At 47.4% G+C, this 9,964-nt stretch overlaps 1 protein-coding gene; it reads right to left on the bottom strand.

Annotated features, from left to right (window-relative positions):
• Positions 1 to 3,069: 3,069 nt before the first annotated feature.
• Positions 3,070 to 5,650, bottom strand: GSTUM_00012200001 (uncharacterized protein). XM_002842407.2 has 7 exons: positions 5,127 to 5,650; positions 4,890 to 5,031; positions 4,549 to 4,831; positions 4,430 to 4,494; positions 4,191 to 4,313; positions 3,732 to 4,014; positions 3,070 to 3,665 (listed from the first exon to the last, which is right to left on the bottom strand). Exons 1-7 carry the CDS (start codon positions 5,485 to 5,487, stop codon positions 3,423 to 3,425), a joined length of 1,500 nt encoding a protein of 499 aa, XP_002842453.1. The 5' UTR covers positions 5,488 to 5,650; the 3' UTR covers positions 3,070 to 3,422.
• Between the last annotated feature and the right edge of the window lie 4,314 nt (positions 5,651 to 9,964).

Below are 9,964 nucleotides of genomic sequence, written 5' to 3'. Positions count from 1 at the left end.
GGGGGGGGGTCAAGGTGTTGAAATATTCGTACCGTGACCCTGAGATCTGTATGGGCGACCATAGGGAAAATTAATTATTTCGAAGGTTATGATTTTCATAGACAAACAAACATAATACACTTCTGATCTAGTTGAGAGGTCTGGTTATCGTGGAGTCTGTACTATAAAGTATCACGGCGTGGTATCATACCTGGAGTTGAATTGTGATCGGTTGAGGTGGACATGGCGTTGTCACGCGGTTGCGAAAATGGTAGCATGTGGGATGAAAAGGGTGAGCGAGGATGACATTAGCAAGGGCAACGGTCCATAGATCCAGTGCCTGACAACAGAGCCCGGAAGTTCGTAGCAGCTAGGAACGGTGTTGTAATCATAATGTAACGATCCCCTTTCAGATAGTTAGTTCTTGGCGATGGGAAACGATACTTATCTTTTCTTTCCCTTTCTTTCCTTGTCTTACGATAGCTCTAGGCCTCTGCCTATGTTACCGATAGTACAAGACCTTTGTCTTCTATCGGAAACACCTATCGTAAGCTTTCTCTAACTCATCTTCATAACGAGTACTTCTTGGCGTAATGATAATGTTGCAATAAGGATAAAGATCGTAAAGGTGTTTTATATTCGTTAAAGTAATATGTAGGAAAAGTACTTAGAACAAAGCGTGAAGAACCTATCTTCCTCGGCCGCATCGGCCTCCTTATATAGTGTTCTTCCCGCCTTTAATCATGTGACCTAAAGTGGTCACATGTGTAAAACCAAATCAAAACAAACTAGTCATGTGACCAAAGTGATTACATGCTCAAAATCCATGACCTTATAGCAAGGTCACATGCGAAACTCATAAACCAATCATAACACAATAAACAAGTCATATGACTCGACTGAGTCATATGCACGAAACCCATGACATCATAATGAGGTCATGTGCGAAACATAAATCATCTGCGCAAGGCTTGCCCGTAAGGCACACTCGTAAGGCATACTCGTCAGGCGCATGTCCCATGACTCATACTTGAGTCATGTGCGAAAACATCACAAATCCCACACATAACTAATCATATAACCCGAATAGGTTATATGTGTGAAACAATAACATACCTGTGACTCATAACCATGTGTCACGTGAAAACCCTTTCCTCGCTAAGCCACGTTCGTGACACATAACCCCATAATGTAAGGTTAGTGTCTAGGCCTATGAAGCTCTAAAGTTCAGCACTGGGAAGAGGATCATGAGGGCTAGATGGTATTTTGACCCCAAACCTCGTGTCCAAAAAAGAAGGCAAAAGGTAGAGGGAAGAAAATAGTGGATGAGGAGCTTGCCTGCCCTCCTGGCCCAACAGTCATGTACTAGTATCATACATATGAAACTACTAACAAAAGAGACCCCTTCCTATACCTCGTCTTGTCCCAGTACAAGAGAAATCCCACAAGTCACTTGAAAAGAAACTTATTCCTACTCCTGACCTGATAGTCATGTACATATAAAGCTACTTGTACTAACAAAAGAAACCCCTGGTTCCACCTTCCCCTGCCCCTGCCCCCCCACTCAGTACACAGGAAATCTGTTCAACAAAAGGAACACACTCCTGCCACCTCAATCTGATAGTAGAAGCGTACAAAATTGATATTTGTTCTGTATAATGCAGAGTTTTCCAGGCTGACTGTTACAGTGTTATTCTTCCCTAAGTGCAGCTGAGTTGGAGGTGGGTGTAGGAGTAGTATTATTTATTGCATTGTATTCTTTCTTTCATCTACTTTAAGTATATGATTCTCTTTACTCTTATTGTTTTTCTAGCATTTCAATCATAGATTATCACTCATATTCAATTCTTGAACATCTTGCCAAAACTTTCCGCCGGCCAACCCGGAAGTCATTCTATTGACTGACAAATTTTCAAACCCGAATCCCTTCCTCAGGAGTTTTTTTTTTTTTTTTCTTCAATAATTTCCTCTGGTAAATTTCTTTATTAGACACTATTAAATTTTAATATAGCTACCAGACAGATTGCCTATGTCTTAACCTACAGTTGTGTTGTGGTTGATTGCGGTGTGCCCTGTTTGGTGATATGGGTGGGCAGGTTTTGATTGTCCGGCACCGTACAGGCCAAAGTGCTGCTGCCTTGTCACTACTGTATTTTACTTGTAAGTATTGGCAATCCACCACCAAACATCACGACGCAAACTCAGAATTGCATCAGTATACTGTACATGCCCTGCGCAGGAAGCTGGAAATTACCCCCTTCCCCCCCTTCCTCCTCTTCAACATCCCTGGGGCAAAATTTGCGCTACACATTGCACCACCACACCAAGGCTACAAATGCCTTCCTCCACCTTTCAGTCTTTCTTTTTAGGACTCGACAGTAGCGTAGCGGGCAAGAGGGGGGGATCCTACGTAAATTTTCGCCGCGATGTTCTCGTATATGTTATACGGTATTCGTGTCCGTGTCCTCCGATCGCTAATTCGCAAAGAATCCAGAAATGGATGCGCCAAAATCCCAGGTTTTGGGTGTAAACCACCAATCCCTGGCTTTTTTTTTAATGTCCTGACACCTTACAAATTGACGGGTACCGGGGATGGTTGATAGATCAGTAGATAGAGGATCATGAGGTATCACTAGGGGGGGTATGTGCTGTGTATTAATGTAAGTTTTGCTTAAGTGGTATGGTAGAGAAACTGCTATCATACGGCGACTGCTATTAATGGTAATAGTACCCCTCCCGCACCGTTTTCTGTCATCAAGCGGTTGCACCCTCAGCGAGATCGCACCCTCAGCGAGACTCTTTCCTTTAGAGGCAACTTTCTCACAGCAATTAGCAGTTTATTAGTAAGGAACCTCGCTGTGGGTGCAATCTCGCTGAGGGTGCAACTACTTTACTGTACTAGAGTAGATTGTCACACGAGGTGTAATACCTGAAAAAGCAAGATCTTAGAGCATCCCGGTTTGGTATGATACTGTAACAAAGCGGGAACCACAGCAGCACAGCGCCATCACTGACGGCCACCCCACCCCTACAAGGACCATCCACCTATTAGCCCCCCCCATACTTGTGCTCAAACACAACCCAATCAAATGTGAAAAAAGTAGTAATTTGTTTGTCCGTAGTATTGCGGCACTGAAGCCCAACCCAAGTACTACCCTTCTTCAGTTTTTTTCCCAAGCCAACAAACCCAATTGCGTTAAACCCCCCATCCCCATCCACCCTAGAAGAACCCCCAGCCTGCTAAAAATCAGACCCCGGAAGAAAAGAAGAATAAAAATGATCCGCCCAACGCGAGCGAAACTACAGCCCCAATCTGGCACCAAAATAATTCTCCCTGACTTGCCATACCCCTGTTTTTCTCAGATCGTACAAACCCCCACCCAATCAATCCTGCAAACATTCCCTAACCCTAAAAGAAACAAGAGGAGGAGGAAGGAGGGCAATCAGAGTTTTGCGGCACCACCCACCGTTACAATCTCGTTATACAGCAGAGTAGTAAGGAAATCCGCATAGTCCTCCCCGGTGATCTGGGTCGCAAAGTAGCGTGCCGCAAGGTGGTACTTGTTCCCAGCGGGCGCTTTGCTGGCGAGTTTTTCTGTGGTCTCCTTGAGGAGCTGGAGGTTCAGTTCTTTGGTGACCCTCTTGCCTTCGATGGTGCTCACACCGTGTTTGGCCCACTGCCAGAGCTGTGGGATGCGTTAGTTGGCTTATGGCCCAAGGGAAAGCGGAGAGGGGGGGTTGTGAGTGTATACTTGAGAACGGGAGACTTCGGCGGTGGCGGCGTCCTCCATTAGGTAGTTTATTGGCACACAACCGACGGCGCGAAGCCAGCCTTCCATATATCCGATGCCGATTTCTAGGTTCTTGCGGATTCCCTCCTCTGTGACTGCGCCTGGCATGTTCATGTTGAGAAGGTCCATTGCTGTTACAGAGACTTCCTCCCTGCGCTTGAAAATTTGGTTGGGGGTTGGCATGTGCTTATTGAAGACTTCAGATGCGATCTTTGCGAGGGCGGGGTGAGCGACCCTATTTACTCTATGGGTTAGTACCTGACCTGTAAACTTAGGTGCATTATATAGCTATTTTTGATACGAGTGGTATCTCTTTGCTATATAATTACGTCAGATCACTCGGGATATTCAAGCATACCAAGTTCCACTGTAAAGCCCGTTAGTGAGTTTCTCCAGGAGACTCAGGCGGAGGGAACATACTCATGACCGGCCCTGACCTCTCGTAGCTTATCGGCATAGACACCAGCCATAGCCTTCTTATTGGCCTCTTCATTATCCTTGATAGGAATCTGTGCAGCCATTCCTCCCATAGCATGAACACCTCTGCGGTGACATGTCTTAATCAACAACTTGACATACGCCTCCATAAATGGCACAGTCATGGTAACAGCGCTTCTGTCCGGGAGCACGAATTGTGGGTTATTCCTGAACTTCTTGACTCGTAGATGTAATCCCAACGACCGCAGTTGAGACCGGAGCTGTGCTGCCGCAATTCATAGATGATCTATCATCTAATCAGCAATTGTTCACAATCTTTACAGAAAATCACTCAACCCACCTCGTCCATCTCGAAAACAGCCAGGATAGTCTCGATCAATACCGTAGCACGAATGGTGCCCCTTGGGATTCCAACGGTATCCTGAGAAAGATTGAATACATCGTTCCATAATCTGGCCTCCAGATGCGATTCCATCTTTGGCAGGTAGAAGTACGGCCCGTGGCCGTTCTGGATCAACTGCTTAGCATTGTGAAAAAAGTAACACCCAAAGTCGAAGAGAGCGCCAGAGATTGGCTCGCCATCGACGACAAAGTGCTTCTCGTCAAGATGCCAGCCACGAGGACTAAGACCCGTTAATAATATTCACCAGAGCAATGGTGCGGGAGACAGTGGGAACATACCGAATAATCAGGGTTGGCAAAGGACGGTCAGTGCGGAGCTTGTAATCCTTCCCGTTGAGCTTAAAGTCAACCTGCCGGCGGATAGCGTCGTACAAGTTGATTTGCCCGTTAATCACGTTATCCCAGGTTGGCGAGTTAGAGTCTATGACGCAGATGTTAGCAGCGTGCCACAATTGTTCCACCACTAGTTACCGGGTCGCTCCCTCCTCTCCTCCCTCTAAATTACAGACTCCATACCTTCAAAATCCGCCATATAAGTCCAAACATCGGCATTCAAAGCATTAACAACCATCTTCCTATCAATGGGCCCGGTAATCTCCACCCTGCGATCCACCAGGCCGGGCGCAGGATCAGCTCCACGCCATGTATCATTGTCACGAATGTGCTTGGTCTCCGGCAGGAAGTCGGGGAGGACACCCTTGTCAATCTCGGCTTGACGGAGCACACGTCTGTGGAGGAGCTGCTTCCGGGTAGCATTGAACGTTCTATGAAGGGTAGCTAGGAATGCACAGCATTCTTTCGTAAGGATCTTGCGGTGAGGGTCTTGCACATGGCCAAGAATTTGAGTGTCCTTGATGAGGTCTTCGGTGTCAGCCATGCTTGCTCCTATGTTTGTGTAAGGTAGGCTTGTTGTGATTTTTGTGAGGAAGGTTTACGAAACTAAAACAACTGCTCCACCCATCGAAGGAATTATAGAGCACGTCACGAGGTGGGGGGAGAAAAGAGCAGTCGGATGGGAGGATAGGGGAAGCTTGTGATAGAGGATGGAAGGGGGTGATATCCTTATCACTGACGGGCTTGGGAAATTGGACTGATGTACCTCTGACACATGATAGACAACCGGTGGAAGTATTCCTTAGCAAGCTTCCTTCCATCTCATCCACCCCACCCCACAACTGCCCCTCTACCTCGGACAATTCACATCCCTAGCTCCGAGGGTATTCAACTAAAAAATCTATCATACATCTGTTAAACCCTTTAAGCCCTCTCATAATTTCATTTCCCTAAATTTCTCATACGAGCAGATCATACTCGAGTAACGCTTCAAAGTCTGCAGACTACTCGAGTAGACAAACATGCCCAGGCACCAAGAGCCCAACAACAAGAGGAACAACGACCTCTGACGTTTTCAGCATCGAACAAGCAGCCTAGATATTATATCGGCATAGACTATGCACTGCTGCCAATTAACAACAACCCACCAAACAACCCACAATCCACCATCACTGGACCTCGGCTTTGATCTCTCAGTCCACACACACGGTTTCTTCCGAGCCCAAATTGATCCACCTGGAAGAAAGAAATGAGGATAGTCTAAATCCTCGCCGGAAGGAGCGGTATTTGGGACCATGATAGCCCGCGGGGAGGGTGAATGTCGCTCTGCTTTCCCCTTGGGTGGAAAGAAAAAAGCACCGGCACAGTATGGAGCAATGTTCCTAAGACTAGGTCCACAACCATATATAAATTTAAAATTCGGCAATGAAATAAGCCCTTCAAAACAATGAGTCACGATACTGTAACGTAGGGACTGGAATAATTGAGAATTTCGCTATGACGTTGAAGTTGCCCCTCCTAGTAAGGTCTGTTATATTTTTCTTTTTATCTCTCTCGACGAGGGCTGTGTTTTCCCCCCCTAATCCAGAGGGGGGAATTTTGGACGTCCTAGTGGTACTAGAGTGGAGAGAGTGTGCCCCCGTGCATGAAGGAAAGATACGAGTAGAAAAGTCTGAAGACTGAAGACTTGGCAGCCATAACCCGAGGCAATGCCGGAGAAAGCAAAACTTTCTTCCCTCAAATATCATATTTGCCAAGATTTCCAACTTCCAACTTTCTCTCCTGCATGGGGCGCCGCCACTCCCGTGGTAAAGTTAATGCAAGAAAGCTATTACTCGTGCGTCTCAGCCAAGAGTTGGCACCACATTTGTCCTAGTCAGTGGCACAAGTTCATTTTCACTGAACGGGTATAGTAGCTGATGACTAGGATCGAGGTCTAACTATGTGAGGAATTAAAGATGAACTTTACTGATGCTGGTATATATATAGGACAAGTGGTAAGTAAATCTAAGCATTAAACTTATTGTCTCCATGCCAGGCACGAACTTGTAAGAGGTTTAGATGAAAGTTCATACAAAACCGGTCCACCAACTCCTGGGGCATCTTATCCCACTCATATCTAAGTGCCTTGATTACCTCCTATTTTGTCTGTTCACCTGTTTCAGTAAATCTATATGCCATCATCCTATCCTTTAAGTAATTCCAACACAGCTCAATTTTGTTCAGATCAGATGAGCTTGGCAGCCAGCTTGGAATTCGATGAATACCCTGTGCTGCAGCCTCTGCTTGGTCTAACTTTGCTGCTAGTGTATGGTTTCCAGCATTATCCTCAACTAACCAACAGTGTCTCCTAGTTTCTGCTTGAATGTGTTCGACAAATGGATAAACGTGTGCATGAAGAATTTCCTTTTGATAAAGGAACCAATCTAACCCTCCTCTAACACTTCTTCCATATATTTTCTCCCTAAACTTCTAATATGGACGGCGTAGCATGCCGCGTGGCTCATTTAGTCCTCGATTAGCATTATACTGAGTGTCACGAATGTGGCTTGGCGAGGAAATGGTTTTCATGTAACACATGGTTATAAGTCACAGGTATGTTATTGTTTCACATATATGACTCATTCGAGTCAAATGATTTGTTATATGTGGGATTTGTAATGCTTTCGCATATAGCTCAAATATGAGTCATGGGATGTGCGCCTGATGAGTATGCCTTACAAGTGTGCCTTGCGGGTATGCCTTGCGCATATGATTTATGTTTTGCACATGACCTCATTATGAGGTCATGGGTTTCACGCATATGACTCAGTCGAGTCATATGATTTGTTTATTGTGTTATGATTGGTTTATGAGTTTTTGCACATGACCTTGCTATGAGGCCATGAGTTTTGAGCATGTGACTATCTTGGTCACATGACTAGTTTGTTATGATTTGGTTTCGCACATGTGACCACTTTGGATCACATGACTACAGGTAGGAAGAACACTATATAAGGAGGCCAATGCGGCCGAGGAGGATAGGTTCTTCACGCTTTGTTCTAAGTACTTTTCCTACTTCTTGCACTCCGTATCGGAAGTGAGCATAACCAATACTTTACCTTATTACGCTCGCGACAAATACTTCATCTACTGTTACTTGTTTGTGTTTTTCGTTTCGGGCGGTCAGTTAGAAGTTGTTGTTCTCGCTTAGAAGATACTTCAGTGTGAGATATCCGTGGCCTGGTCCCGGTAATCACTGAGTGTATTTTGGGCGAGGACAGTGTCTTCGACAGCCTCCTCCTCCACGGATTCTCCCCCCCCTTCGAGGATGTCGTCCCCCGTTCGGTTCGACTCCAACCCCTCCTCCTCGTTTGAGACAGCCCGTGCGGCCCTGTCTCTTGCGCCTGCTACTGAGGCTGGCCGTGGCCTCATCCCTACCACCACACGGTCTTATGTTGCACCCAAAGGAAACTTTAAGTTTTTACAGTTCCAACATTGCCACAGGTGTCAGAACGCGGTGAACCCGCAGTTTAATGATTTGGTCCAGCAAACGGTCGCTGACGCGACCGTTGCCACGATGAAAGAAGTGGAGGTTTTGGTGAGCGGTTTCCTGATCAGGAGAGGCTGTTCAGTCACGTGTGGCTTGAGCAAAGACACTACCACAGGGCTCTTCGTTCGGTTCAACTCAGACCGTGGCTCAGAATACTCTCCGGCCCCCGCACCTTCCCCTCCCAAAGATTCTCAGGCTGTAGTCCCTGAATCCTCCTTTCCCCCCGCCAAGGACAACTCGACTGCCACCATGGTTGAGGCCAGCTCTTGGTCCGCTACTCCTCCCCTCGCTAGGGCTGTCCAGAGCAAGATGCCCAGCTTCTTCCGCCAGGCCCACAATATCGGGACCGGCTCCTCGACTCCATCCTTTTTGGCAGGAATGTCTTCAGGCGAAAGGGCTCTTTACAAAACCCCGAAGTTCAAGCTGGACGCCTGGCCATCCCTCCACCTGTGGTGCTCCCATCGCCAATCGAGGCTACACCCCTCTCTTTGTCGCCACTGATGACTGAGGATGTCCTACCCACCTCTGAGACGCTGGCTAGGGACACCCCTATGGAGCTGGATGACGGGCGCAACTCGGAAGTGACTGGTTTGGGCGACAGCTTACATGCCCCTTCACCAGCCATGGGTTCGTCACCTCCACCTATTACTGGATGATGGGTGTCACCTCCCGGAGGCCAACTAGAGGGTTCCTCAGAAGCCCCTAGTGGAGGTTCAACTCCGCTGGAAGTTCTACTCCCAGAAACCCAACCAGAGGACGCCGACGCTGTGGTAGCCCAGGCGGACTCAATTATGGCAGGTGTCTGTGAGATGCTGGACGCTGGTAGGACCCCCTCTTCTGGACCCCGCTCAGGTAGTATAATCGGATCCATGTTGGAAGGTCTGGAGGACATCCGGTCTGGTAATACTCAGCCTCTCCTTTCCTCAGAGTGTGGGTCGATTGAAGACGACACAGTACAGGACGTACAAACTTGGATGAACAGTGGACCCACCTTTGACAATGAAGGTCCAAGGAACTGGATAAACTACTGGAGCCGAGTTCATGTTTTGGAACGGGCAGTAAAAGCACTGACCGACATTGTTCGTAGGCAAGGGGAGGAAATTGAAGCCCTTCAGGTGAGGTTATCGCCGCGCCACCGCTCCTCACGAGCTGTACCTCACAATACCTCCGATGTTTCGTCGGAGCTTACCCTACCATCCGCTACTCCTGAGAAAAAGGAGGCCTCTAAGGAGGCTCCTACTGCTAAGGCCTCCTTTACAGAGGTAGTAAAACGAATGACATACGTGCCCAAGCCCCCCGCTGGCCCACAGGAACGGGTATGTCCTGCCAGGCCTGTATCAGCAGCCTCATCACACCAGTCCAGCAGCAGTGGCAGCTCCTCTAGTGAAGGGGGGGTAGTCTTGCGGGTAGACCGAGGAGGTGAAGGCAAGTCGGTTCACTGGGAAGAAGAGGAAGGGGTGGAGGAAGATGAAAAGAAAAAACGGAGGAA

The sequence above is a fragment of the Tuber melanosporum genome (assembly GCF_000151645.1).
Source record: "Tuber melanosporum whole genome shotgun sequence assembly, scaffold_98, strain Mel28".
Classification (NCBI taxonomy): Eukaryota; Fungi; Ascomycota; class Pezizomycetes; order Pezizales; family Tuberaceae; genus Tuber; species Tuber melanosporum.
Note: the sequence above shows the minus strand (reverse complement) of the source record. Positions and strands in the feature narration are given on the sequence as shown.